This window comes from Callithrix jacchus, chromosome 7 (assembly GCF_049354715.1).
Source record: "Callithrix jacchus isolate 240 chromosome 7, calJac240_pri, whole genome shotgun sequence".
Lineage (NCBI taxonomy): Eukaryota > Metazoa > Chordata > Mammalia > Primates > Cebidae > Callithrix > Callithrix jacchus.
Window position 1 is genome coordinate 71,736,927 of NC_133508.1, and position 27,170 is coordinate 71,764,096.

Below are 27,170 nucleotides of genomic sequence, written 5' to 3' on the forward strand. Positions count from 1 at the left end.
AGAAGAGAAGTGATCAGGTAAGTTTTAGGAAGGAAACTATGTCATGAACAAAAGGTGCAGGAGTGAAGGCAGCTATGGAATCAATCCAAGTGTCCACTGATGGATGAACAGATAAAGAAAATGTAAGGACCATGCATGGTGGCTCACGCCTGTAATCCCAGCACTTTGGAAGACTGAGGTGGGCGGATCACAAGGTCAGGAATTCAAGAGCAGCCAGGCCAACATGGTGAAACCCCGTCTCTACTTAAAATACAAAAATTAGCTGGGCATGGTGGTGCGTGCCTGTAATCCCAGCTACTCTGGAGGCTGAGGCAGGAGAATTGCTTGAACTGGGACCCGGGAGGCAGAGGTTGCGATGAGTCGAGATCACACCACTGTACTCCAGCCTGGGCTACAGAGCAAGACTCTTGTCTCAAAAACAAAACAAAACAAAACAAAAATGTAAGCTACTTACATAGTGGAGTACTATTCAGCTTTAAAAGAAGGAAATTCTGTCATCTTTGATAACACAGATGAACTTAGAGGACATTACCTAGGTGAAAGAAGCTAGGCACAGAAAGACAAATATTTCATGGTCTCATTCATATGTGGAATCTAAAAAAGTCAAACTCATAGGAGCAGAGTATAATGGCAGTTACCAGGGATGGAGGGTGAGAAGGAAGATTGGGGAGATGTTGGTCAAAGGACACAAAATTTCAGTTAGGGGGAATGAATTCAAGAGTTCCACTGTATACCATGGTGACTACAGTTGATAACAATGTATTGCACACTTGCAAATTGCTAAGAGAATGGGTGTTCATTGTTCTCACCAGAGATCAATAAGTATGTGAGGTGATGCATATGTTAATTAGCTCAATTTGCCATTCCACAGTGTATAAATATTTCAAAACATCATGTGGTATGCCATAAATATATATGTAAGTTTTATTTGTCAACAAAGAGAGAGAAAAAAGGCAGGAAGATTGGGATAAGGGATACTGGTAGAGTCCATTGGGGTTATATAAATTGAGACACTGAATTCAAACTGTGCTGGCAGGTACAAAAAATGCTGAGGTTAAAGACATTTAAGAAATATAAAGGGCCTGCCCATCAGAAGTCCCAAGAAATAAAGTTTTTAATTAAAAAAAAAAGAAAATATAATAAAATTTAAAAAAGAAATATAAAGGGCTGAGTGTGGTGGCTCATGTCTGTAATCCCAACACTTCGAGAGGCTGAGGTAGGAGGATCACTTGAGCCCAGGAGTTGGAGACCAGCCTGGGCAGCATAGTGAGACCCCATCTCTACAAAATAAAAAAATGAGCCAGGCTTGGTGGTGCATGTCTGTGGTTCCAGCTGCTTAATAGACTAAGGCAGGAAGATTGCTTGAGCCAGGGAAGTCGAGGCTGTAGTCAGCTGTGATCGTGCCACTGTACTGTAGCCTGGGCAAGACAGTGAGACCCCAGTCTCAAAAAAAGTCTGAAACAGAAAATAAGAAAACAAAATAAACCGGGTGCATATTGTCAAGATCATCTTTAGTTTTTTCCAGAAGTCCTTGTGGTACTACTACCATTTTGTTAAATGCACCAGCCAAAGGTTTTTATGTTGTCTTAATATTTGATGAAAAACAGGGCTGGGTGTAGTGGCTCACACCTTTAATCCCAGCACTTTGGGAGGCCAAGACAGGCAGATAATGAGGTCAGGAGCTCAAGACCATCCTGGCCAACATGGTGAAATCCCTTCTCTACTAAAAATATAAAAATTAGCCAGGTGTTGTGGCGCATGCCTGTAATCCCAGCTACTCAGGAGGCTGAGGCAGGAGAATCACTTGAATCCAGGAGGCAGAGGTTGTGGTGAGCCAAGATCAGGCCATTGCACTACTGCCTGGGTGACAGAGCAAGATTCCCTCTCAAAAAAAAAAAAAAATCGATGAAAAATTCCTGGTTCCAAACCAATAGGAAAATGGAGAGTATCCCTAAGACATAAGATAAAATATCAATGAATTCTCAGATGAAATTCTTCTCCTTCTTTGGGTCTTGCCAAGGGAGAAGTCATTATACAAATGTTTTTTACTGCTCAGTTCAAAGCCCTATCCTGACTGGCCTCCCTTGTTTCCCTTTTCTCTTGACGCAGGTCAGCTTTCCAATCCATTGTGATCACTACCAGAGTCTGTCTTTCAGGTAAGGTCTTCTCCCTCTCCATACCACAGCCTCAGGGTAGAACCCTGTACAAAAGCCCCCTTCCTCACTGTCCTCAAAAACAATCACCATTGCCTTTTCCTTTAGGAATTGAGACATCTAATCACTTTGAGGAAAGAGAAGAATATGTGTTCCAACCATCACAGCAGACTTGTCAGACATGCGAGAAAAGTAGCCATCTTGGACTTGGACACCAATAGCCAAGACTTCAGCCCTGGTCTCCCTCTGACCTGGAGCTGACTGGCTGAGCCCAGCCAACCCTCAAAACCATAATGAGTTGTTGTCTAAAGCCACTGAGTTGAGGGGTAGTGTGTCAGGAAGCAATAGATACCTGAACTACAGGTAGTGCTAAGAAACAGACCACAGTGGAGCAGGGGGTAAAACCAGTGAGGAATTGATTTTAATAATCCAGATGCTCTCAGTGCCTCTTGTTCAGGAATTCCCATTGCTCTTCAAATAAAGTCTAAAGTCCTTAGTATGGTCTGCAAGGGCTTTTATGATCTCACCTGTGACTAAAAGACCTTTTTTTTTTTTTTTTTTTTTTTTTTTTGAGACGGAGTTTTGCTCTTGTTACCCAGGCTGGAGTGCAATGGTGTGATCTCAGCTCACCGCAACCTCTGCCTCCTGGGTTCAGGCAATTCTCCTGCCTCAGCCTCCTGGAGTAGCTGGGATTACAGGCATGCGCCACCATGCCCAGCTAATTTTTTCTATTTTTAGTAGAGACGGGGTTTCACCATGTTTACCAGGATGGTCTCGATCTCTTGACCTCATGATCCACCCGCCTCGGCCTCCCAAAGTGCTGGGATTACACTGCACCTGGCCCCCTTTTTTTTTTTTTCAGATGGAGTCTCACTCTGTTGCCCAGGCTAGAGAATAGTAGCGCAGTCTTGGCTTACTGCAAACTTGAGTTGCTGGGTTCAAGTGATTCTAATGTTTCAGCCTCCAAGTAGCTGGGATTATAGGCATGCACCATCAAGCCTAATTTTTCTATTTTTAGTAGAGACAGGGTTTCACCATGTTGGCCAGGCTGATCTTGAACTCCTGACCTCAGGTGATCCAACTGCCTCAGCCTCCCAAAGTGCTGGGATTACAGGTGTGAGCCACAGTGCCTTACCTAGAATATTTTCATTACCTCAAAAAGAAACCCCGCATTGTTCAACTATGATCCACCTATTATTTCCCATCACTCTCTTGGCCACTTCTACTCATCTGCTTTGTCTCTGTAATTTCCCTATTCTGGCCATTTCATGTGAATACAATATGTGATCTTCTGTGACTGGCTTCTTTCACACTTAGCATGTTTTCAAGGTTTATCCATTTGTGACATGTTATCAGTACTTCATTCCTTGTTATGGATTAATAATATTCTTTTGTATGGATATACTACATTTTGTTTATCCATTCATCAGTTGATGGACATTTGGGTTGGTTCTACCTTTTAGCTACTATCATTATTATTACTATTGAGACAGGGTCTCACTCTGCCACCTAGGCTGGAGTGCAGTGGCACAGTCACAGCTCACTGCAGCTTCAACCTCCTGGGCTCAGATGTTCCTCCCACCTCAGCCTCCTGAGTAGCTGGGACTACAGGTACAGTGCCACCATGCTCAGCTAATTTTTGTATTTTTTGTAGAGATGGGGTTTTACCACGCTGCCTAGGCTAGCTAGTCCCAAACTCTGGGGCTCAAGCCATTCTCCTGCCTTGGCCTCCCAAAGTGCTGGGACTACAGATGTGAGCCACCAAGCCTGGCCCTTTTGGGTATTATTAATGATGCTATAAATATCCACATACAAGTTATGGAGCAAATGTTTTCGTTTCTCTTGAGCATTGGAATTGCTGGGTCACACGGTGACTCTATGTTTCATTATTTGCCAAAGCGCGAGACTGTTTTCCAGCATGGCTGCACCAGTTTACATTTTCACCAGTGGTGTATAAGGGTTCCAATCTCTGCATATCCTTGCCAACATTTTTTGAGTTTATTCTAGCCTTTATTTTGTTTGTTTGAGATGTAGTTTTGCTCTTGTTGCTCAGGTTGCAGCCCAACGGCACCATCTGGGCTCACTACAAACTCCGCCTTCCAGGTTCAAGCGATTCTCCTGCTGCAGCCTACTAAGTAGTTGGGATCATAGGCATGAACCACCAGGCCTAATTTTGTATTTTCAGTAGACAGTGTTCCGCCATGTTGGCCAAGCTGGTCTCAACTCCTGACCTCAAGTGATCCACCCACCTCAGCTGCCCAAACAGCTGGGTTTATGAGCATGAGCCACCAAGGCCGGCATTGATTCTAGCCTTTTTAGTGAGTGTAATGAGGTTTTGATAGAATTCTCCAATGACTAATAATGTCTAATATCTTTTCATGTACTTATTACTTATTAACCACTTGCTAATCTTCCTTGAGAAATATCTATTCATCTTCTTTGCCTATGTGTTTTTTTTTTTTTTTTTTTTTTTTTTTAATGAAACGGATTCTTGCTGTTGTACAGACTCGAGTGCAGTGGCACAATCCGGGCTTTCTACAAGTGATTCTCCTGCCTCAGCTTCCTGAGTAGCTGGGATTACAGGTGCCAGCCACCACACCCAGCTAATTTTTTGTGTTTTTAGTATAGTCAGGGTTTCACTGTGTTAGCCAGGTTGGTCCTGAACTTCTGGCCTCAAGTGATCTGCCTGCCTTGGCCTCTCAAAGTGCTAGGATTATAGGCATCAGTGCCTACATTTCAAGTGTGTGTTTTTTCCTTTTTTGAGACAGGGTCTTGCTTTGTGACGCAGGCTGGAGTGCAGTGATGCCATCACAGCTCACTGCAGCCTTAGCCTTCTGGGCTCAAGTGATCCTCCCACCGCAGCCTCCTGAGTAGCTGGGACTACAGGTGTGTGCTACCACACCCACCTGATTTTTAAGTATTTTGTGGTCAGGGTCTTGCCATGTTATGCAGGATGGTCTTTAATTCCTGGCCTCAAGTGATCCTCCTGCCTCAGCCTCTGCTGAGATTATAGGCATGAGTTTTCTTTTTTTTTTTTTTTTTGAAACGGAGTTTTGCTCCTTACCCAGGCTAGAGTGCAATGGCACGATCTTGGCTCACCACAACCTCCGCCTCCTGAGTTCAGGCAATTCTCCTGCCTCAGTCTCCTGAGTAGCTGGGATTACAGGCACGTGCCACCATCCCCAGCTAATTTTTTTTTTTTTTTTTTTTTTTTTTTAGTGGAAGTGGATCATCCTTGCCTTCTTCATGTTGAATAGGCCAAGGGGAGAAGGACGAAAAGGGGCTAGTTTTTTTTTTTTTTAATGGATTGGAGGTTTCAGTGGGACGGGAGAATCACAAGGAATCAGGTGTTCAGAGGAATGTATTGAGTAGAGGTGAGGAACTAGGATGTTGAAAAGTAAAAAAAGGAGAGGAAAGGAAGAGGAAGAAAAAGAGGGAGAGAATATCGCTTCATTCTAAAAATGGGTAATAATAATGGCCGATCAATATTTTGTGTATTTAAAATGGAGAGCTCTATAAATATTTATTGAGTTTACTTGTTCCGGATCTGAGTTGAAGTCCTGGATATCCTTATTAATTTTCTGTCTCGTTGAGTCTAAATCTCGTTATGGGTCTTAGGTATCTGGGTATTAAGATCTCTTATTGTTGCATTGATCCTTTTACCACTGTATCTTTGTTGCTTTGCAATCTATTTTATCAAATGTGAGAATTGCAACTCCTGCTTTTTGTTTATTTATTTTTGCTCTCCATTTGGTTGGTAAATTTTTCTCCAACCCTTTGAGTCTTTGTGTATCTTTGGATATACCATTAGGTTTTGGCTGTATCTTTTGATTGGAGGATTTAGTCTATTTAAATTTTACTGCCATTTGATGTTAACTGGCTATTTTATCCATTCATTGATGTAAATTCTTCTTTATGTTGATGCTCTTTACTTTTTGGTATATTTTTAGAAAGGCTCATACTGGTTATTCCTTTCTATGTATAATGCTTCTTTCAGAAGTTCTTGTAAAGCAGGCCTGGTGGTAATAAAATCTCTGAGTACTTGCTTGTTCATAAAAGATTTTATTTTTCCTTCAATTCTGAAGCTTAGTTTGGCAGGATATGAGAATCTAGGCTGAAAGTTCTGTTCTTTAAGTATGTTGAATATTGGCCCCCCACTCTCTTCTGGCTTGTAGGGTTTCTGCTGAGAGATCTGCTAAGTCTAATAGGCTTCCCTTTATGGGTAACCTGGCCTTTCTCTCAGGCTGCCCTTAGTATTTTCTCCTTCGTTTTGATCCTGGTGAATCTAACAATTATGTGCCTTGGGGGTGCTCTTCTTGAGAAATATCTTTGTGGTGTTCTCTGTATTACCTGGGGTTGAATAGTGTCCTGCTTTGCTAGATTGGGGAAATTTTCCTGGATAATATCCTGAAAAGTATTTTCCAGCTTGGATTCTCTCCATCACATTCAGGTACACCAATCAAACGTAGATTGGGTCTTTTCCCATAGTCCCATATTTCTTGGAGACTTTGCTCATTCCTTTTCATCCTTTTTTCTCTATTCATGTCTTGTCGTTGTATTTCATTAAGTTGGTCTTTGACCTCTGATATCCTTTCTTCTGCTTGATCCATTCTGCTAAACTTGTGCATATTTCACTAAGTTCTCGTGTTGTATTTTTTAACTCCGTTAGTTCATTTATATTCCTCTCTATATTGTCTATTTAGCATTTTGTCAAACCTTTTTTCAAAGTCCTTAGTTTCTTTACATTGGGTTAGAACAAGTTCTTTTAATTCCCAGAAGTTTCTTCTCCACCTTCTGAAGCCTACTTCAGATAATGGAACACAGTCCTTTTCCATCAGGGCTTGTTCCATTGCTGATGAGGAACTACAATCCCCTGTAGAGGGAGAGGGGTTCTGATTTTGGGTATGCTCGGCCTTCTTAGGCTGGTTTTTTCCCGTTATTATAAATTTATCCACCTGTCGTCTTTACAATTAGGTTTCTGAGTTGACGTCCAATTTATTGATTCCCAGTACTGGGATTCAAGCAACCCACTGCGCCAGCCAAAATAGCAGCGGTAAGACTGATGGTGCTCTTCTGCCCAGGAATCTCTGGTCTGGCTTCCTTTTCGAGTCCGCAACAAGTGGCTCTGCCTTCCCGGAGCTCCAAACACCAGTCAGTAAGGGAACCAGTCCTGTTTACTCTGCATGAAGAGCTGCCACACCAAGGCGCTGGCAAAATCGCTGCACCCGGCCACAAGAGTCGCGCTGGCAACCCGTGGGGCTCTTCCACTAAAAAATCTGCTGGTCCGTGAACAACGAAAATTCGTCTGAAAGTGTGGCATCCTCTCGTTCTCTGAGCTTTCACTGGGAGCTACAATCCTGAGCTGTTAGTGATCAGCCATCTTGGATCTCTCAATTTTTTGTGTTTTTAGTAGAGACGAGGTTTCACCATGTTGACCAGGATAGTCTTGATCTCTTGACCTCGTGATTTCTACATACAAGTCCCTTACCAGTTGCAGTATTTATAGCTTTTGTTCTTATCTATGGGACTTTGATCCATTTTAATTTTTGTATATGGTGTGAGGTGGAGTCTAACTATTCTTTTGCATGTGACTGACTACCAAGTTTCCCAGAACTACTTTCAAACAGTTGAAAAGACTACTGTTTCTCCATCGGATAATTTTGGAATCCTTGTCAAAACTCAGTTGACCATGAGTGTTATTTCTGGACGTTCAACTCTGTATTAATCTATGTCTATGCTTGTACTGGTACAACAGCTTTGACTACCACTGCTTTGTAGGTTTGAAATCAGAAGTGTGCGGGGTCCAAAGTGGCTCCCGCCGGAAGTCATGGCGCTCGCGAAGGCGAGGTCATCAGTTCAAGGCTAACCTGAGCAACCTCATAAAGCTCAAACTGATTGGCAAAAAAAAAAAAAAAAAAAAGAAATCAGAAGTGTGTTCAACTTCGTTCAAGATTTGTTTTCAATAGTGTTTTGCTATTCTGGGTCTCTTAAAATTCTATGTGAATTTCATAATCAGTTTATTAATTTCAAGAAATCAGCTAGGATTATGTTGAATCTGTAGTTTGGCAAGTATTACCATGTTAACAATATTATGGAGTATTTCCCCAATTATGTCTTCTTTCCACAATCTTTTCCTCTAAGTCTTTCAATTATTTCAATAGTGCATATGCTTCTTTCAAGTCTGTTAACAACTAAACTTATTTTACATACAAAACATTATGTGCCCACTATTTTGTTAAAATGTGGACTTTGCCATGATTTAAGTTCTAGGCTTCTCCACCCTTAAAGACTACTATTTTAGAACACCTGAGTCAAGTACCGCCTCAAGTACTTAACATACCAACTAATCAACAACCCTGCTAGGCAGGAATCCTTGTATTTAATTCTTGTCATTTGAGGTTACCTAAACTTACAACAATGGCCTTCCTGGGGCTTCCATTCCTTTCAGTAGCAGGCTGTTACTAATTGTCCCCTATGGACTCCATCATACAAAAGTTAAAATTTCTGCCTTGCTATCAAAAAACTGCTAACCAGGCTTTATTCATTACATGGTATACTAAGGGAAATATCCTTTTTGCCTGTGAGCCTTGGTCACTGGTAAAGAGACTTGAAAATACCATGTGCTCCTTTTGTACCCTTAGGCACTGCTAAATGCTTTTTCATAATTTCCTATCTCAATGACCTTATGAAAAAGGTGTTTATTTATAGATGAGCAAACTAAAGAAACTTGCCAGATAATGCAGCTAGGCAAACTGCAGAAATAATGTATTTATTCTGGTAGTCTGACCTCATATACCCCTAACCACTGTATCATACTGTTACATTGCTTTTGCCTTGAGATCTACAAGGCTTCAGAGCCACAGCTGGCAAAGCTGTTATTAACAGAATTGAGCAACAATAACTCAACTATAACAAGACTCTTGATTTGGGTGTAGCTGACCTATTATTTTAAAAATACAAAGTATGGTCGGGTAGGGTGGCTCTGCCTGTAATCCCAACACTTTGGGAGGCCAAGGTGGGCGGATCACTTGTGGTCAGGAGTTGGAGGCCAGCCTGACCAACATGGAGAAACCCCGTTCATCTCTACCAAAAAACACACAATTAGCGAGGTGTGGTGTCAAGTGCCTGTAATCCCAGCTACTCAGGAGGCTGAGGCAGAACTCCATGAACCCAGGAGGCAGAGGTTGTGTTAAACCCAGATTGCACCATTGCACTCCAGCCGGGGCAACAAGAGCTAAACTCCATCTCAAAAACAACGAATGAAAAAAAATTGAACATATCTTGGTCTCATTCCTGGGATTAACTGTACACAGCTACTCAAAACAAATTTCATGGGATGAGCAGATGATGTACCTTAACTCCTCCTTTGTGATTATTTTAGTCTCAAAAAAAAAATTGGTGTGAGACTAACAGCTTGGCAAGTTTTATTTAGTATAAGGGCTCCAAGAGTGAAGGGGACAGATCATTTGACTTGTAATTTTTATTAAGCAGCTTTTATAGTCAATTCCAGATTTTCCTTACATTTAGATATTCTCAAAAAATGCCCAGATCACACTGCATATCCAATGTCCAATTTTGACTTTGAGAAATTGATAGCCCTTCATTATTACTTACAGCAACCAAAACACAGTAGTCCTCCCTTGTCTGTGAGGAGACATATTCCAACACCCCCCAGTGGATGCCCAAAACCACAAATGGTACCAAAGCCTAGCCTAGCCTACATGGCCATTTTTTTTGGATGACAGGTAGTGTATACACAGCATGGATATGCTGTATCCAACCTTCCCACCTATATCCCATCTAAGGTGAGAAAGAAAGGATGCCTCTCAGAATTGCACGTAATTTAAAACTTAAGATTAACTCTGAGATTGCGGTTGACCATGGTTGCAGATAAGAGGATACTACATTATTTGACTAGGCTTGTTTGTAAAGCAATGTGTGACTATCCATAACCACCATGTTATTTTGTACATACAGAAGTTGGAAATACCAAATACTATTATGTCTGAAATCCAATCAAGGAAAGGTATGTAGGTAGTAACTGCTGTATTAGTAACATGCTAATTTTAGAAAAAAATTATAGCCAGGCACGGTGGCTCACACCTGCAATACCAGCACTTTGGAGGTCAAGGCAGGCGGGATCAAGAGGTCAAGAGATTGAGACCGTCCTGGCCAGCATGGTGAAACTCCATCTCTACTAAAGATGCAAATGAATTAGCTGGGTGTGGTGGCACATGCCTGTAGTCCCAGCTACTTGGGAGCCTGAGGAAGAATCACTTGAATCTGGGAGACAGAGGTTGCAGTGAGCCAAGATTGCACCACTGTATTCCAGCCTGGCAACAGAGCAAGACTCTATCTCAAAAAAGATTACAAAGTGAAGGCAAGTATCTAAAAAGGGGCATAAAAATTGATCAGTAATTGAGATTGAAAGTCAACACTGCCAAAACAGTCACAATAGGATCCTGTATTATATCTGGTTCTGTGTCTGTAATGCAGACTTTTTAAATTAAATGTCACTGAATAAAACAAGTCAGGAAAATTCTAGAAAATAAATAAGTACTAAAAAAACAAAGGATCATTAAGATAATGTCTTTATTAGTGAGAAATACATTGTTCATTCCTCTTTGCACTCTTCCTCGTTCGTTTTCTGGACACAGCTCACCTGATCCTGCTAATTAAAGGGTATGATTACTCCAAAGGATACAAGAATCAGAGCTATCAAATTCTCAAACAGTCAAGTGAGCTCCCTAATACCAAATAAATCTTCTCAAAAACATGGCATTCATTGTAATTAATGGGCCTGGAGGGGTGGCTCAAGCCTGTAATCCCAGCACTTTGGGAGACTGAGGTGGGCAGATCACCTGAGGTCAGGAGTTTGAAACCAGCCTGGCCAACACGGCAAAACTAAAAATATAAAATTAGCTGGGTATGGTGGCGCATGCCTGTACTTCCACCTACTCAGGAGGCTGAGGAAGGAGAATAGTTTGAACCCAGGAGGCAGAGGTTGCAGTGAGCTGAGATCACGCCATTGCACTCGAACCTGGGCAACAAGAGCAAAACTCCGTCTCAACCTCTCAAAAAAAAAAAAGTAATTAATGATTCCCACACTAGTATTGTCATTTTGTACCACTAAGAGCCTTTCTGAAGACAACGTAACAGAATAAGAATCATTCAACTTACCTAGACAGACTGTCAGTCTAACAACTTGTGGCTTCCGTCCTTGGTTGGCTCACGCTGTGTGGTATCTTGAGAAGTATCTATCCACCTATAATGAAAAAAAATTTATTTAAAATAAGTTCAGCTATTACATTTACTTTTTAAACAGTATGAACTTTTTTGGCATGAGTTCCAATCAGTGATCTATTGTTAAGACATGGCCCACCGTAAGATTCTATTCTATCTATCTTTTTTCTTTTGAGATAGGATCTCAATGTCACCCAAGCTGCAGCAGTGGCAGGATCACAGCTCATTGCAGCCTCAACCTCCCAGGGATCAAGTGATCTGCCCACCTCACCTCCAAGGGAACTGGGACCACAGGCACACGCCACACCTGGCTATTTTTTCTTTCTGTAGAGACATGATCTCATTATTTTGCCTGGGCTGGTCTCAAACTCCTGGGCTCAAGCAATCCTTCCACATCTCCCTCCCAAAGTGCTAGGAATATAGGTATAAAGCCACCAGGCCCAGCCTTCTACATTTTTTTACTTTACATCTTTAAGTAAAAAAATAAGAATCATGGGGATTTGGGATGGGGTCTAAAATTGAATTTAGAGTACTGAAAATATGGCCTTTCCCCTTAAGTCAAGCTTTCTGTTCTTCTATGATTATTATATAACTATCCACGTTTTCTGAATTCTATTGTTTGACATTTTTATAATAATGCCTCTCACCTGCTTTCTCACATACAGCCCTATTTTCAAACAAAAAATACAGGTATATTATCTTAGAAAAGGCTCAAAGTTTCACCACAAATACCTTAAAAAATTATATAAATTTCTTTTAAATTGCCTCTAGGGGTTAAGATTTCTAAGGAAACTTACTTCATGTGAACGAGCACTCCAGTATCAGCCAACATCAATTATTCTTACCTAAAGAATAATAAGAAAAAGTTAGTATGAAAGACAAGGGTATAAAATAAAGGTTTGAAAATGCTAGTCAACTTCAAAATTTAAAGAATAAAATTCCAGAGATAAAGATTGGGGGTAAGTTACAGCATTAAAAAAAACAAAAACAAAAAAAGAAAGAAACTTCATGGGGGGGGTGGTCTAAAATTATTCTTACATAAAATAAGTAGACACCTGAATTAGAATGAAAATTGTATTTTCTTTAAAATGTAACTCTTATTTTCACCAGTCTGAGCACAATGAAGTTTGACTGCAACCCAAAATATACTATCCCTTATGTGAAGGTATGTGACAACGTTGACCTTGCCAAATGAGTTTTAACATCAGCTTTTTCACATGGAAGCACATACCCTGCTCCCCGTTCAAGTATGTCTTCCACTGTCAGGCGGGCTGACCACCTTCAGCAGGAGTCCTCCAAGAGTGTCCAATCCCCCTTCCCACAGTACACAATGCTGCAGTTGTTATCCTGCAATCCTTGGTATTTACCTCATTCTTTCCCATCTAAGTCCTCACTGAGTTTTAAAGTTAGGGCAGGAAAGCTATGCCTTACTGGGACAGCAAGGAACCAAGTTTTTCTGAGGGAGAAGACATTCACCTTCACTATATGCCTGGCAGGGCCACAGTGCACAAAACAAAGATCAGCCTTCATTCAAGTTCCAGGTTTTTCTTCCTCCCTGTATGATTACTGGAAAGGGCATATGAAGTAAGAGTTCCCTGTTGCACATGTACCATCCATAAGGGATACTATATCGTTTTGCATTCTTCCCCCTCATTCTCCAGATTATCCTATTCTACGTCCAGCCCCTTTTTTGCTCTCAAAAAATAAAAAAATAAATCTTTTTTTCAGCACTGGTGTTCAAAAGCAACATTTTTATGGTTAATGGTTTACCAGCAACTGTTGAGATTTCCAGTTGAGTCTTAAAAATTGCCAATCATTATCTAGCAGCAATGACAGATGATTAGGAGCAGTCAAATCCTCTGAATTCTTTCTTTCCCTAATAGGCAGCCATTTGAGAACTGCACTAGCTGACATCACTGAAACATTATCAGCTAAAGCCAAAACCAAATAAAGGCCCAGACCAATAATCCTGGCTCTCTAAAACCTGTCCAATATCATTAAGGGAAAGGTAGTAAATGCAGGACGGTGGATCATGTCACTGCAGCTGACAATGATTAACAATAGGAGACATGCAACCCCCATTAAAGTTAAAAGTCCGAAACTAGTCACACACATCTCTTTACTGGGGAAAGTGAGACTATTATGCATTCTTGGTAGGTTTGCAACCTTGCATGAAGAGCACCCACTGCGTTTCTTTCATCTTTCAGAAAGCACCGGTATCTGTTCCAAGGGCCTAACAGTACGAAAATACATTCTGGCATCACACCTCTGAACCCAAGACTGCTCTCATTAAAACGAATTTTGGTTTGTAACAAGATTATGAAATACAATGCAAGCACCTCGGTATAGCATTATTACTGAAACCCACTTAATTCCCAGCTTTTTGAGTTTTTTTTTTAATCCACTGCACTAAGATTCACAATTCATAGCTACACACAAATTAAAGCTAGTAAGAACAGACTAACATCACAAGTTTCTCAATCTGAAGTGCAAAAGCCTAATAATCTTAAAGTGAACAGGATAAAGCAAAATTAACCCCCCACCCCAATGAAGTTCCTTAAGTCCATATATTATACCAAGTACATTCTCTAAATATTGTTAGTAACAAACAGACCTGAGGTTTTATTTCTAACAATCACTAAACCACGGCAGCAAGCACTGGCCACCGATTTAATGAATTACGACACAGGAAACCCCATCAGGGTTCTATGTAATTTAGTGATACTCATGTCACTAATACTGAGCATTATACTTGATCTGCATTATATTATGGATATGCAGAGGCTAAACTAGTCATCATTTGTTCTTTCACCTATCAGAAGTCCAAAGTTGTTTTGCTTGAATGGACTACATGCTAAAAAACAAGTCTGTCCCCACCTTGTGAATTGCTTGCTAATGAGCAAGCTTTTTCTTGATACACAGAAAATTCTCAGAGTCATAAGTTTTCATCAGCATTTATGCAAAGTAAACCACTTTCCAGTTACAGAGCAGAAACATTATACATGAAAGCTGTTTCTCATTCATGCTAGTTAAAAACCAGTTCAGAGACCAAAAAGTTGAATTGAGGTCTGGAACAATAGTTGATGCAAAGTCCTAAGCAATAGAAGGAAGTGCTTTTGAAGACTTAGGTTTTCTTGTAAACATTTGGACTGTAACATCACATCCCTAAAGCTAAGGAAACCAAATTCAAAAAAGCTACTCTGAACATATGCAGTCATCCTATAGAAACGACGATGTCTTATGATTGGGAATGACTCCCAAACATGTATTCCACTGTAGTCAAGTCAATGTTCCATACCACCTTCCCCCAAGTTTAGAGTATAGACATATTTAGACAAGTCCCGTAACTTGAACTATTCACGTTAGATTCCCATCTAAGCCCAAGTTAGTAACAAAGGTGTTTTCATGAAGCCCATGTTTTTAAAAATTTTAAATCACATTACAAAAAAACCTGTACTTTTAGTTCAACTGAACTTGCAGAATTACAAAGATTGCATACTGAAATTACTGATATTGCCAACCTATGGGCAGGTCAGTTTGCTACAATAGAGACTAATTATCACATGCTATACAGTCCATGGTCAAGGTGCTAAAAGCACCTTAGTTCCCAAGCATAGTTTCCCTCTCCCCCACACCACTGATGTGTTTTTTCCATGTTATCTTGAGTTACAATGCAACTAAAGGAAACCACACAACGGAGTCAGATATACCAAAGAATCAAGTTTGCACTTTTTATCTGAGAACTGCAACAGCACTGAATTCTGCCTGACAAATTACAGCTCTAACCCCACACCCACACAGTTCTGATGTAAGCTAGCTTTACCATACAAGGGTTAGGTGCTGCACTGTAATTTCATTGTCAGAAGTGTGATGCCAGAATGCCCACGGAATAAAAGTACATAGCAAGTCACCAAGTTAGATTATATTGCTTGTTACCTACCTGTATGCAGTCGGCAATGAGAATCTCGGAGCAAGCAGGAATACTACATCCGGGTCCTAATGTCCATTGCCATTTGCGGTACTACGTTCCTCACAGTTACGCACTGCAGAAATGCTGGCTAAATGCAGTTATGTAGCAGGCCACTACTTTAATAGTGCATAATTGCAGTCCAAGAACACCAGAAAACATTCCACCACAACTAAGTGGCTTGCCCAAGAAAAGCCAAATATCTACATTTTAATCTGCCATAATATGCCACTTAAAAATTGCACAGGCGTAACATTACAATTTCCCAATTTTTTAGCTGTTTATATTAGTGGAATAATACATCTATAGAGTGGTGGGATTCATAGTAGGAGTTTCTTAGAAGTTTAATGTTCTAAGCAAAGAGGATTATGATGATTTCACTAAGTAACATGAGCCAATGGGCTATGCTTATAAAATACCTGTTAAATACACTGGGGTCTTAAAAAGAGTATGCAGTTTTTAAAGATTAGGATAAAGTATAAAAAACAACCAGTGTTCCTCTTAAAACAAAATTATGAGAAAGTGGAGAAGAGGAAATGGGGACAAGTGATTTCTTTAAATGAGAAAAATGGCTAATACTTCAAAATTACTACCTCCCCTTTCCCACCCCAAGTTTCAGATCAACTTTTAGGAAACTACTTACTAAGATGATTTAAATTCATATTAAGCTAAAAACTATCATATACATTGAAGACTTATTGAAAGTCTATTTGAGTAAGCTTACAACCCTGGGTACATTGCTGTTTCAGTGATGAAAGTCAATGTCATTTGAAACTAAGCAACATTATTTGCTAAACAATGTTTAGCAATTCTACAGTCCACAGTAAGGGTATCAAAAGCCACAACTTTCAGGAGATTATCCATTAGCATCCTTCACCACTCTTCCTTCAAAGGTACAGTACTACCAAAAGCTTATTTTAGGGGTCTGTGCCAGCATCCCTTATAAAGAAAGGCATGTAATCTGAAAAATAAACTGAAACATTAATTTTATAGGCAGATTTTCCCATTTCCCCGCCAGCCCCCACCCACACACATTCAAAGTTCACCCTCTATGGGTGTCCCATGAACACCCCTTATTTTCTTGTCGTTAGCAGAATCCCTACTATATAATTCAACCAAACTGTAATGGACTCCTTTCAAATCAAGACCCTTGTTTCCATACAGAAAATCTCTTATGTATCAACAATTAACCTGTTTTGGGACAAAACTTCCTCATAGATGTAACCATGGTAAAACTACTCTTATTCCTGAGTGTGCTGGTGAACACAAATAATGAGCATTATTTTCTAATGAGATTGTCTCCCTTATTAGCATACCATGTACCTGTCAGTCATACAACCAGAATTTAGTGAGATGCTTTTATACACTATTGTTTTACTTTCATTATCCTGTTTCCTATGCAAAAAGTGCTCAGATTGTTCCAACAATAGGTCTCCTTTTATACACAGGCACAATACTAAACTTCAGCATGTTATCAAAGGTTTGACTTAGAATTTTTCTTTTGCCAATTAGCACCAAGAATAGAGGTGAAAAGGAGGAAGACACATTCCATAATAAGAGTTCTATAATGTACAGATTTGATTGGAACATAACTAAGAACAAAGCCAAACCATTCAGTTACCTTACCTACTGTTAGGAAGTTGTTCCTCTAACATTTACACTGGGAAATCAGGCTCCCATTATACTAACAGGCAACAATAAACCATCTACTTTAATAGTCAAAGTCTCTGGTTCTAATGGAAGGGGGTTTGATGAAGTTGACAATCAACTGACACCATGGAAACATTTCAAGCCTTTATGGTGGGAGGAAGGGATATTTGTACTGTGTAGCATGAACAACTCTCCCCAGATTTAGTGCTACGTCAAAAGGAGACTATGTAAAAACAAGTTAACAAATTTAAAATGATTATCTGCAACCCTATTTGTCATTAACAGTCACCACTAGCTCTTAGATGAGAACTAATAGATTTTTAGTGCTATAGATTTTGCCCAACAGAAGTAGCACAAGGAGAAGTTACAGAGTACAAATGTTATACATAACTAAACCTACTTCAGTTACTAAACCTTTAAGTCTCGCTCTGTTGCCCAGGCTGGAGTACAGTGGCACAGTCTCGGCTCACTGCAACCTCCAACTCCCGGGTTCAAGCCTTTCTCCTGCCTCAGCCTCCTGAGTAGCTGGGATTACAGGCGCGCACTACCACGCCCAGATTTTTTGTATGTTTAGTAGAGACAGGGTTTCACCATGTTGGCCAGGCTGGTCTTGAGCTCCTAATCTCGTGATCCACCCACCTCAGCCTCCCAAAGTGCTGGGATTACAGGCGTGAGCCACCACGCCCAGCCCAATTACTAGACCTTCTTACCTTCAAGTTTAATTTTTTAGACTACACCCCATCTTTATAAATCACTTGAATACATGAAAAGGCTTCATGTTTAACAATCTTTAATTCAAATGTAAAAGTTCAATACAAGCCATTTATAGGGCTTGAGATTTCTTGGTCTTTTAAAAACAAGAAATGGGGAAATGCAACAAAATGATCTTTCCACTTTTCAAAAGCTTTCAAGTAAAGGATAGATCATAGGGCCATAAAAGATTAATTTAAATCAAACCCACTTTCACCCCCTACCAATTATCTTACACCCATTCCACAATCTTAATACATATTCCTGAATTAAGATTTACAGTTCAGCTTTGCTTATATAACCATTTAAAAAATACTTAGCACCAGTGTGCATCCTATATAATGCCAAACAAATCATGAAACTACTTCAATATGCATTTCTTCTTTTTAAAACAAAGGGGGCAGCAGTTATCTGTAGAAAGCAATACTCAGCCTCCAGATACATTTCCCAGAAATGGCATATGCCATTCAAAGGCCTAGACACTCGCATGCTTTCAATGTAGAATACCTAGCCTAATGTGCATAGAAGCATGAATGGCAAAGTTGAAGATCAATATTATAACTATTTTTCTATTTATTTGAAGCACAGTAAAAAAAAAAAAATTGGTACACTTTGGAAATTCAGTGGCACAAGGTACACTGCCATAACTTGAAGGACATTATACAGTAAAAAAAAAGAAAAAGTAAGGAAGTAAGAAAAAAAATTCTCCTGTTTCAAACAACTGCATTACATAATTTTACCTGCCCAAACAGACCATTTACAAATATTAGGTCAATAAACTACTAACATCCATAAAAAGGTAGCTTTCTTACTAAAATGCAAGAATTTAAAAGATTGGTATCTAAACAAAAGACAAAAACAAACTGGAATGAGAGCCTAGATATCACATCTAAAATCGGGGTTTTTTGTTTGGGCCTTCGTACTCTTCTCTCCCTCTACCATATCCTGCTGGAGTTCCAGGCCCCATTCCTCTAGGACCCTGTCCACCCACAGGCCCCGCACCTCCCTGCCCAAAGCGCTCAGTACGCTATTGGAACAGTAATTAACAGTTCATTATATGTAGTTGATGTCCATGTGTGTTAAGTAAATATTTTAGAAGGTTCCGTAGTCAACGTTCGTCGATACAATCACCAATGAGCCGATCCACAGGTACCGGGAACATAGAAAGGAAAAAAGGGTAATTTGAAAATTAGTTTACGATAATACATGCCTTGTGGTATGTTCCCACTTGAGCCATTCTCATACACCTGTTTCAAAGAACAGATCTTCCCTGTAGTGCTAAAAAATTTAAGAAATTAGTGCAGATGTGAAAATCCATTCCAAAATGAGTTCTAAAAAATTTCACATCAGATTAACCCACTGAAAAAGCTTGCAAACTCTCACTTTCAAGGTCTGAACAGGAAATTTAATTTCCAAGTAAGCCTAACAAGCCCAACCAGAGATTCAATTCACTCAATGAAGTGACAAAGACCTACTCACCAGTTAGTGGCATGTGCTGCTTAAGAAACCTTGTGCTTTTCAAGATCTTAAGACACATCTGCTAAGTTGCAGAAATCTTAAAAGGTTGAAAGTTTTAATAAAATGCTACCAGACTACAAAAAGAAAAAGCATGTAAGACTAATTTTAGTCACTTAACCGGCACAATAACTTAATCAAAAAACTTGTGTTACCAAATTCTCACAGGCATACTACACCTTCAGAGCCATCACTATATAACCAGAGACAATTATGTTCTCAGCACTATTCTATTATTGTTGCAAACTGAATGAACAAACCCCACCCACCTTCATAGCAGTCCATCTTTCCCCTTAGGTCTTTGAAAAGTACAGACACTGCTCTGATTCCATGTTTTAGATACTTCCCAAACACCAAGCTAAAGTAACTGCAATAAAGCAGTGAGTGACTTCATTATTCCCATCTCGTTTTAGGTACTTCTAGAGATAGAAGTTTTCAATAGAAACACATATGCCTAAAGAGCAAACCCCTTAGGTATGCAAACACAGCCTACACTCTTTTTCTTATTCCATTTATAATAGATCAGTTACTAAGAATAGTCCAAATAAAAAACTAAAATGGTATCAGGGTTTAACTGTTCCTATATATAATTTCAACATTTTTTAAAAACAAAGTACTATAGAGCTACTCAAAATGGCTAAACCTTAATCTTTTTATTTTTCAAAATCATAAATTATAGAATTTTGGGCTCATTGTTCTATATTGTACCTCTAAGAGTTAAAAAAGAAAAATTGGGGGCTTTCATGATTATGTTAATTACAAGAGCTGAGACCCCAGGAGCTGGTACCTAGAATACAAACCTTTAATTGTAAGAACATATGGTCAAATTAGATTATACAGATTATCTAACAATCTGTCTTTAGGAAGCATATAAACCAAAATGTTACCCACACACTCTGAAAAATCTGAAGCAAGCCCATAGTATTACTACATTTTACCCAACCAGCCATTTATAACTCTAACTTAATTCCCAAAGTCTTAAGTAAGATTATAAACAGGTGAGGCCCTAAACTAAATGCTTATGTTTCCATGTATAAAATGAAATCTCATGAGCTACACACTGCAGCTCCCCTCCTTTGCCAAAAGCCTGTAGTGAACTTATCACATTCAACTCAGCTATAAAAATGCACTCTCTAAACCCACCAAAATTCAGTTCTAATGATTTGTAAGGCCCTAATGCAGCCACTCATAACAGTTCAACTGATTGTTCTAAGCATCTGGCAGGCTATATTTACAGCTGAAACATGATAGCATCAAGAAGGTCAGATGGAATGCACACCATTAGTATGCTTAAAAATTGTTGATTTTTGCTACTCTGTAGCAAAATGGAGATGTCAGTTGATTTTAGAAGGTATACCTACAGACAGGCCCAACAGGTGGGGAACGACGAGTCAAAACACTCAATTCCCTTACCATAGGATAGAAGCCACACCAAATAAAGGTCAAAGTTCTACACATCACTAAAACATGCCTAAAGCTTCAAACTACAAGTCTGATTCCTACTTATGGCAAATACCAACTTAAAGAATGACAGTTTGCCATTTGATTACTCTCCCTTGGATGTAGAATAATCAGATACATTATCTAGCGCCTAGAATTTGGATTTGCCATGCACTAGAGTTCAAAAGCACCTAAAATCTACTTATTGCCAAAGTAATTCCATACTAACAGCATTGATTCCTTGTTGGCAACCATTATCTGTTTAGGTTACCACACACCAAGTTCTTCTGTGTTGCCAAAGTATTCCTCAATATTACATAATTATGCATGAAATTGGTAGGGGAAACTAAAAGAGGTCCAGTCACCTACAAAAAAACAAAACAAAACAAAACAAACAAAAAAAAAAACAGGAAAAAAAAAAACCTAAGTTGTAAAAATGAGAATTTCCTTGGTACTACGTCCCACAGGATACATTACCATGTCACTTCCCATCATGGAACCACTCATGGTTGCTGGTGGAACTCCAGGATTAGCTTCATAACCTATGCCACCACCACCACCTAGAGGTGGAAATTTCTGGCCTCCTGAACCATAGGGATCTAAGAGACAAAAATAGTGGTTACAACTCCACCAGAATACCGCTCTCTACTTCTGTTAACTTAAATTTCATACTTACCTCCCATGTTCATTGCTCCTCCGCCACCCATTCTCATGTCTCTTTCTCTCTGCAAGAAAAAAATTCCTTTCATATACCTGCACTATACCCACACTAAGCATTCTTAGGAACTGAGAAATTTTCAAGTTAAAAAATATGGGTAAGTTCAAAAGGCAGTTTTCATCACCTGAATTATTTTTGAAATCAATATTCTGGAAACTAAGACTCAGTTATCCAACGACCTATAAAACTTAATATTCAAGGTCAGGCACAGTGGCTCACACCTGTAATCCCAGCACTTTGGGAGGCCAAGGCGGGTATATCACCTGAGGTCAGGAGTTGAGACTAGCCTGACCAACATGGTGAAACCTGTCTCTACCAAAGTTACAAAACATTAACCAGGTGTGGTGGTGCCAATCTGTAATCCCAGCTACTCAGGAGGCTGAGGCAGAATTGCTTGAACCCGGGAGGCAGAGGAGGTTGCAGTGAGCCAAGATCGTGCCACTACACTCCAGCCTGGGAAACAAGAGCAAAACTCCATCTCAAAAAAAACTGTCCTATTCAATTAAATCCTCTGACCAATACAAGGCAATCAAACATAATATACTTGGTTAAAAAAAAAAAGGCATAAAACTATAATTTGAGATATTAATATTTCCTATATTTCCTTCTAGGTACCTGCAAGTTCTAGAGACAACTCCAATTAGAAGGCAATAAAAGTTGACTTACTGGATCCATGTAGCCCATTCGGCTATAACTTTCCTCTCTTTGGCGCCTCATTTGTTCTTCCATCTCACGCTGACGAATCATCATCTCTTCCTCTCTTCTACGTCGTTCCTCCTCTTGCCTAGAAATACCCATCAGGCATATAATTGAAGTGTTTACATCTTTTATGTGAAGAAACCTAGCAACTGGCCTAAGAACTAGGTTAGAGCTAAAAAAGCACAAAGCCTTAGTTAAGAGTCTGAGTCTAGGGGCATAGCAGTAAAGACGTTCTGGCAAAGAATGTCGACATTAAGGAAAATCTTAAGACTGTTCAATTTTAAATGTTAAACCAACACTGACATTAATATTTAACCTTTGTATTTTGCCTGACCTGAAAAACTAAGTACATCTTTTCCTAAAAGTCAAGAATATAATAAACGTTAGTACAGAAATCAAGGCTTAATCCCGGTTATTTCAGGAGGTCAGGGGTCTGAAACCAGCCTGGGCAATACAGGAAGACTGTCTCCACAAATATAAAAAAATTAATTAGCTGGGTGTGGGTAGCCTGTGCCTATAGTCCCAGCTACTCAGGAGGATAACTTGAGCTCAGCCATTTGAGACTGTAGTGAGCTATGACCATGCCACTGAACTTCAGCCTGGGCCCATTTCAAAAATGAAAGAAAAAAGATGGCAGAGCATGGAAGCTTATGCCTGTAATCCCAGCACTTTGGGAGGCAGAGGCAGGTGGATTCACTTAAGGTCAAGAGTTCCAGACCAGCCTGGCCAACATGGCAAAACCTCGTATCTACTAAAAATACAAAAAGAATTAGCTTTGTGTTGTGGTGCATGCCTATAATCCTAGCTACTCAGGAGGCTGAGGCAAGAGAATCCCTTGAACCCAGGAAGCCGAGGTTATGTGAGCTCAGACAGCACCACTGTACTCCAACTGGGCAAGAGAGTGATAAATCTTAAAAAAAAAAAAGTTAAAAGAAATGAAGGCTTAACCACAACTTTACCTCAATTGCATTTCTTTACGTTTCTGCATTTCTTGATTATGAAGTTCTTCCATGCGTCTTAATTCTTCCTGTCGTCTCATCAGATCTGAACATTGGAAAATATTTTGGTTTCACATTAACAAGGTTCTAACAAGTTCAAAAAAACAATTGATCTTAGCAGTGATGCTCATGCAGAGATCTTTTTACCTTGGCGCAGAAGATTTGCCTGATGTTCATGATAGGCATCTTCCATTTCACTTTCCAATTTGTCTTTTGCATCCTTCATATTTTTTTCAACTTGTTCTCTTTGCTGTTTTTCCATTTCATCCAACGACTTCCATCGCTGAGAATATTCGTACTCAAATGTGCCATGCTGGGCAAAACGAGGAGGAGTTTCTCTCTCTCTAATAACACACAAAATTTAAACATGAAACAATTTGTGAATGCATACCAGAAGATACTTGCCCTAGTATTGGTCTTTCTCCTGTTCCACTACTTGTAAAGAGCACAAAAGGCAAAAACTATCCTGTTTCATCTAAAGTATCTTCACCGCAAAAATATTCAGAATACTCAATAAAAGAGAATACAGGTACTAAGAGATTAATCCTATCTTCTTCATTTTCTGTTTTCCTCTAGCCAAATTGCTTACCGAGGCTTATTTTTTTTTCCACCCACAAAAATGTACTTTGGCCGGGCATGATGTCTCACGCCTGTAATCCCAATACATTGAGGCTGAGGTAGGAGAATAAACTGACATCAGGAGATCGAGACCAACCTTGTCAACATGGTGAAACCCCATCTCTACTAAAAATACAACAATTAGCCAGGCATGGTGGCTCACGCCTGTAGTCCCAGCTACACAACAGGCTGAGGCACAAGAACCCCTTGAAACCAAGAGGCAGAAGTTGCAATGAGCTGAGATCATGCCACTGCACTCCAGCTCGGGCAAGAGTGAGACTCGGTCTCACCAAAAAGACTTCATGCGATTATTGTAGGGACAAAACAGGACTGCATGTGAATGTACCCAACTCAGAAACAAACATCTATCTGAGTAACAGCTTCAAAAAAAAAATCTTTCTCAGCCTGAGATTTTTACATCCACATCAAATCATGTTATGTATTTTAAGAAAAACTGGAAAACTACTAAAACAAATTTCTTCTTTACACTTAAAATTTAAAACTGCCAAAAAGTTTAATCAATCTTACTTTTGATACATTGGATTCTTCTGTGCAAGCTTTTCAGGAAGACCATCTTCATCATCTAGCTGTTCAAGTGGTTCCACGATGACTGGACGAGGAGTTCTAAAAACAAAAACGGTTCCATCTTACCTTTGTTCCAGTTTTACTGACACCATCTCATCTAAGTTAATACAACTTACGTTGTCAGCAAGAAAACACCTTCACTGCATCGTTCAAATGCCTTTCTTGCTGCTGGTTTAGAAGCAAATTCAACAATGCCTTTCCCTGTAGATCTTCCACGATCATCCACTATTACAACAGCCCTTTCAATAGGACCAAACTGGCTGAAGGCTTCTTCCAACAGTTCATTGGAAACGTAAGGTGAAAGATTACGAACAGAAAGGGCAGCAGCATGTGTGGCAAAGCGAACTCGAAGCTGTCTACCTCTCATGGGCGTATCATCGAGCTCAGCTTTGGCAATTTCAGCCAAAGCTCTGGATTCCTGTAAATAACAGACACTCTAATGTTAATGACCTCAAAATTGGTTGTGTCTACTCTTAAACTGTCATAAGCCTACTTCCTACTCTTCTTCCTCCAACTGAGTTCAAGCATTATCTTTATAGGCAGCGCCCCCTCACACCACCTAGGGTAAGTGCTTTCCCCATCCCACCCTTCTTTTCTCTTAGGTAGCAACAATTATGCATTATACCGCAGGCATATTTTTCTTGTAAGTATAGTGAAAATTCGGCCGGGTGTATCACCCGACTTCGGGAGTTCAGTAACAGCCTAACCAACATGGTGAAACCCCGTCTTTAAAAAAAAAAAAAAAAGTGAAAATTTAAAAGACCAATTTATTCTCCCCAGTTTAAAAACCACCCGTTCAGCGTTTGTAGTGACAAAAAAAAAAAACAAAAAAAAAAACAACCCACCCTTTTTAATTCTACATAAATTCAAACAATTACACTCACAAGCTTAATAAATCCGAATCCTTTGCCTTTGTTGATAAAAACTTCTCCAGGTTCTCCATATTTAGCAAATAGTCTTTTGAATTCATCTTCCGTGATATCAGCAGGTAGATTCCCAACAAACAACCGACACCGCTGTGTGTAAGTTTTCTCTCCAGGCCTCCTCAAGAGTGACAAGTTGGCTTTAAACCCCTAATGAAAAACGAAGGGAGTTTTCAAACACCAGAGACCTATGCAAGTGAAAAACCCCAAAACAGTATTTGCTTATCTGCAACTTGTCAGTTACCTTTCTGTTCTGTTTGGTCATAATCAAGGTTTTGCTATGTTTGTGAGATTTCCAAATGAGCACTATCTTAACATCGAAAAAGCCCCCCCCCCCATCATCCAGAATGCTCGAGAATAGACAAACTTCCCCAAAGAGTAGACTTCCATCAGCAACACATGCTGAGTGTCCCTAACAAATCTAAATCGCAGTACGAAAATTAAAACAGACAAGCAACACAATTCCAAGTGACACTGCAACCTACACGATCTGGGCTGTTTTTAAGAACGAAACTGTCCGGATATCTCTCCAAACCTACGCCACACGCTCTGCACTACCCAGGTTCCAAGGACCCGCTACCTTCTCCAGGGCCGACTCCGCGGCCCGGTGGTTCCTTCCATAAGGTCCTCCCCTAGCCTTCAGCCCACCCGGAGAGCAAGGCGAGGCGACGGCCAATCCCAGGCCTACTGGCGGCCCTGAGAAGCCGCCCCGCCCTTGCGGCAGCGCGCGCAAGCGCCCCTCCCGACCGCCGACAAAATGGAGGCCCCCGCGCGGGGGCGGAGGCGAGCCGCCGCCATCTTAAGGGAGCCGACGCGTCGCGGCCGTAGACACTCACCTCCGAGTCCGAGATTTTCTCCTCGCTGCGGCCGCCGGGCCCAACGGGCGGGGGCCCCTGGTGGTGCTGCTGGTGGTAGGGCGGGTGGTGCTGGCGGCCCCCGCGAGGCTCGCCGCCGCCTCGATGCGGCGGCTTCGGGTGGCCGCCAGGAGTGCTTAGGCCCGGGCCGCCACCTGGCTTTGGCCCGCCAGGCATTTTGCCGCCTTTGGGACCGCCAGGGCCTGGGCCCTGCTTAGGCCCCGGACCTGGGACCGGGCCTGCCGCGGGCGGAGGCGGCGGGCCTCCAGCCTGAGGAGGTGTGGTAGGGACCCCGCTACTTGGCGGGGTGGGTGGCGGCGCCCCGGGAGGGGCCGAGGTGACCGCGGGCGGCGGGGTCGGGGTCGGGCCTGGCCCGGACCCTGGCTGGGTCCCCGAGGTCGGCGGAGTGGCGGGCGGGGCCGAGCTGGCGGCTGGCGGCGCGCTGCCTACGCCGGGAGCGGGGCCGGGTCCCTGAGCAACGACGGGCTTGGAAGAGTCCTGCGGCGGTGGCGGCGGCTGCTGCTGCTGCTGATGCGGCTGTGGATGTGGCGGCGGCTGATGCGGTGGCGGTTGTTGCGGCGGTGGCTGCTGCGGTGGTGGCTGCTGCTGCTGTTGGTGTGGAGGCGGTGGCGGGATCGGAGGCTTGGGGCCGCTCTGGCCCGGACCAGGACCCATGGGGCCGCGGTTCTGATTGAGGCCCATGCCGGGCGGCGGGGAACGGAAGTCGTGGAGGCCTCCGCGGCCGCCGCCTCCTCCGCGCCTGTGGAAGCCACCACCGCCACCGCCTCGACTCCGGAACCGATCCCGAGACATGTCTGTGGTCAAGGGGCGGTCGAGGCAGAAGCGAAGAAGACGCTCAGGAAACGTGGAGGCCACCTTGCTTCTCACAAAATGGCGGATGACACAGGCGGTGCGCCGCCTTTGTCCTCTTCTTATATAGGCCGGCTGGCACGGCCCCGCCTACTCCTCGATCGACAGCTCCAATAGCCAATTGCAATTACTATGTTTTATGACGCTAAGTTGCGAACCTCTGATCTTTCCTATTGGCTCCTGGGTG

At 41.3% G+C, this 27,170-nt stretch overlaps 1 protein-coding gene and 1 long non-coding RNA gene across 6 annotated transcripts; one reads left to right on the plus strand and one right to left on the minus strand.

The window, feature by feature from the left end:
• On the plus strand, positions 1-2,398 carry LOC118142896 (uncharacterized). The gene is made up of 3 exons (XR_004726764.3): positions 1-122; positions 2,110-2,156; positions 2,262-2,398. It is a non-coding gene; the product is annotated as an uncharacterized LOC118142896 (long non-coding RNA).
• On the minus strand, positions 897-27,022 carry SFPQ (splicing factor proline and glutamine rich). 5 transcript variants are annotated; one of them, XM_017974547.4, is made up of 13 exons: positions 26,096-27,022; positions 25,221-25,409; positions 24,453-24,754; positions 24,280-24,375; positions 23,281-23,477; positions 23,095-23,179; positions 22,103-22,220; positions 21,395-21,443; positions 21,196-21,317; positions 15,337-18,790; positions 12,194-12,241; positions 11,334-11,418; positions 10,729-10,824 (listed from the first exon to the last, which is right to left on the minus strand). In XM_017974547.4, the coding sequence occupies exons 1-10, from the start codon at positions 26,924-26,926 to the stop codon at positions 18,653-18,655; spliced, it is 2,127 nt and encodes a 708-aa protein (XP_017830036.2). In that variant the 5' UTR covers positions 26,927-27,022; the 3' UTR covers positions 10,729-10,824; positions 11,334-11,418; positions 12,194-12,241; positions 15,337-18,652. The 5 variants fall into 5 exon arrangements, with proteins under 5 accessions (XP_054115098.1, XP_017830036.2, XP_017830039.2 ...); XM_054259123.2 differs by lacking the exons at positions 10,729-10,824; positions 15,337-18,790 and adding an exon at positions 897-1,455; XM_017974550.4 differs by lacking the exon at positions 15,337-18,790 and having other exon boundaries at positions 10,729-10,821.
• Positions 27,023-27,170: the final 148 nt, after the last annotated feature.

What these genes read in the sequence shown, in the direction of transcription:
- SFPQ (XM_017974547.4), bottom strand. Translation starts at nt 26,926, where the DNA reads ATGTCTCGGGATCGGTTCCGGAGTCGAGGCGGTGGCGGTGGTGGCTTC. An exon ending in GGTGTTTTCTTGCTGACAAC is followed by an intron (nt 24,376 to 24,452) that starts GTAAGTTGTATT and finishes TTTTGTTTTTAG; the next exon opens with AACTCCTCGTCCAGTCATCG. An exon ending in GGCAAATCTTCTGCGCCAAG is followed by an intron (nt 23,180 to 23,280) that starts GTAAAAAGATCT and finishes TCCAATGTTCAG; the next exon opens with ATCTGATGAGACGACAGGAA.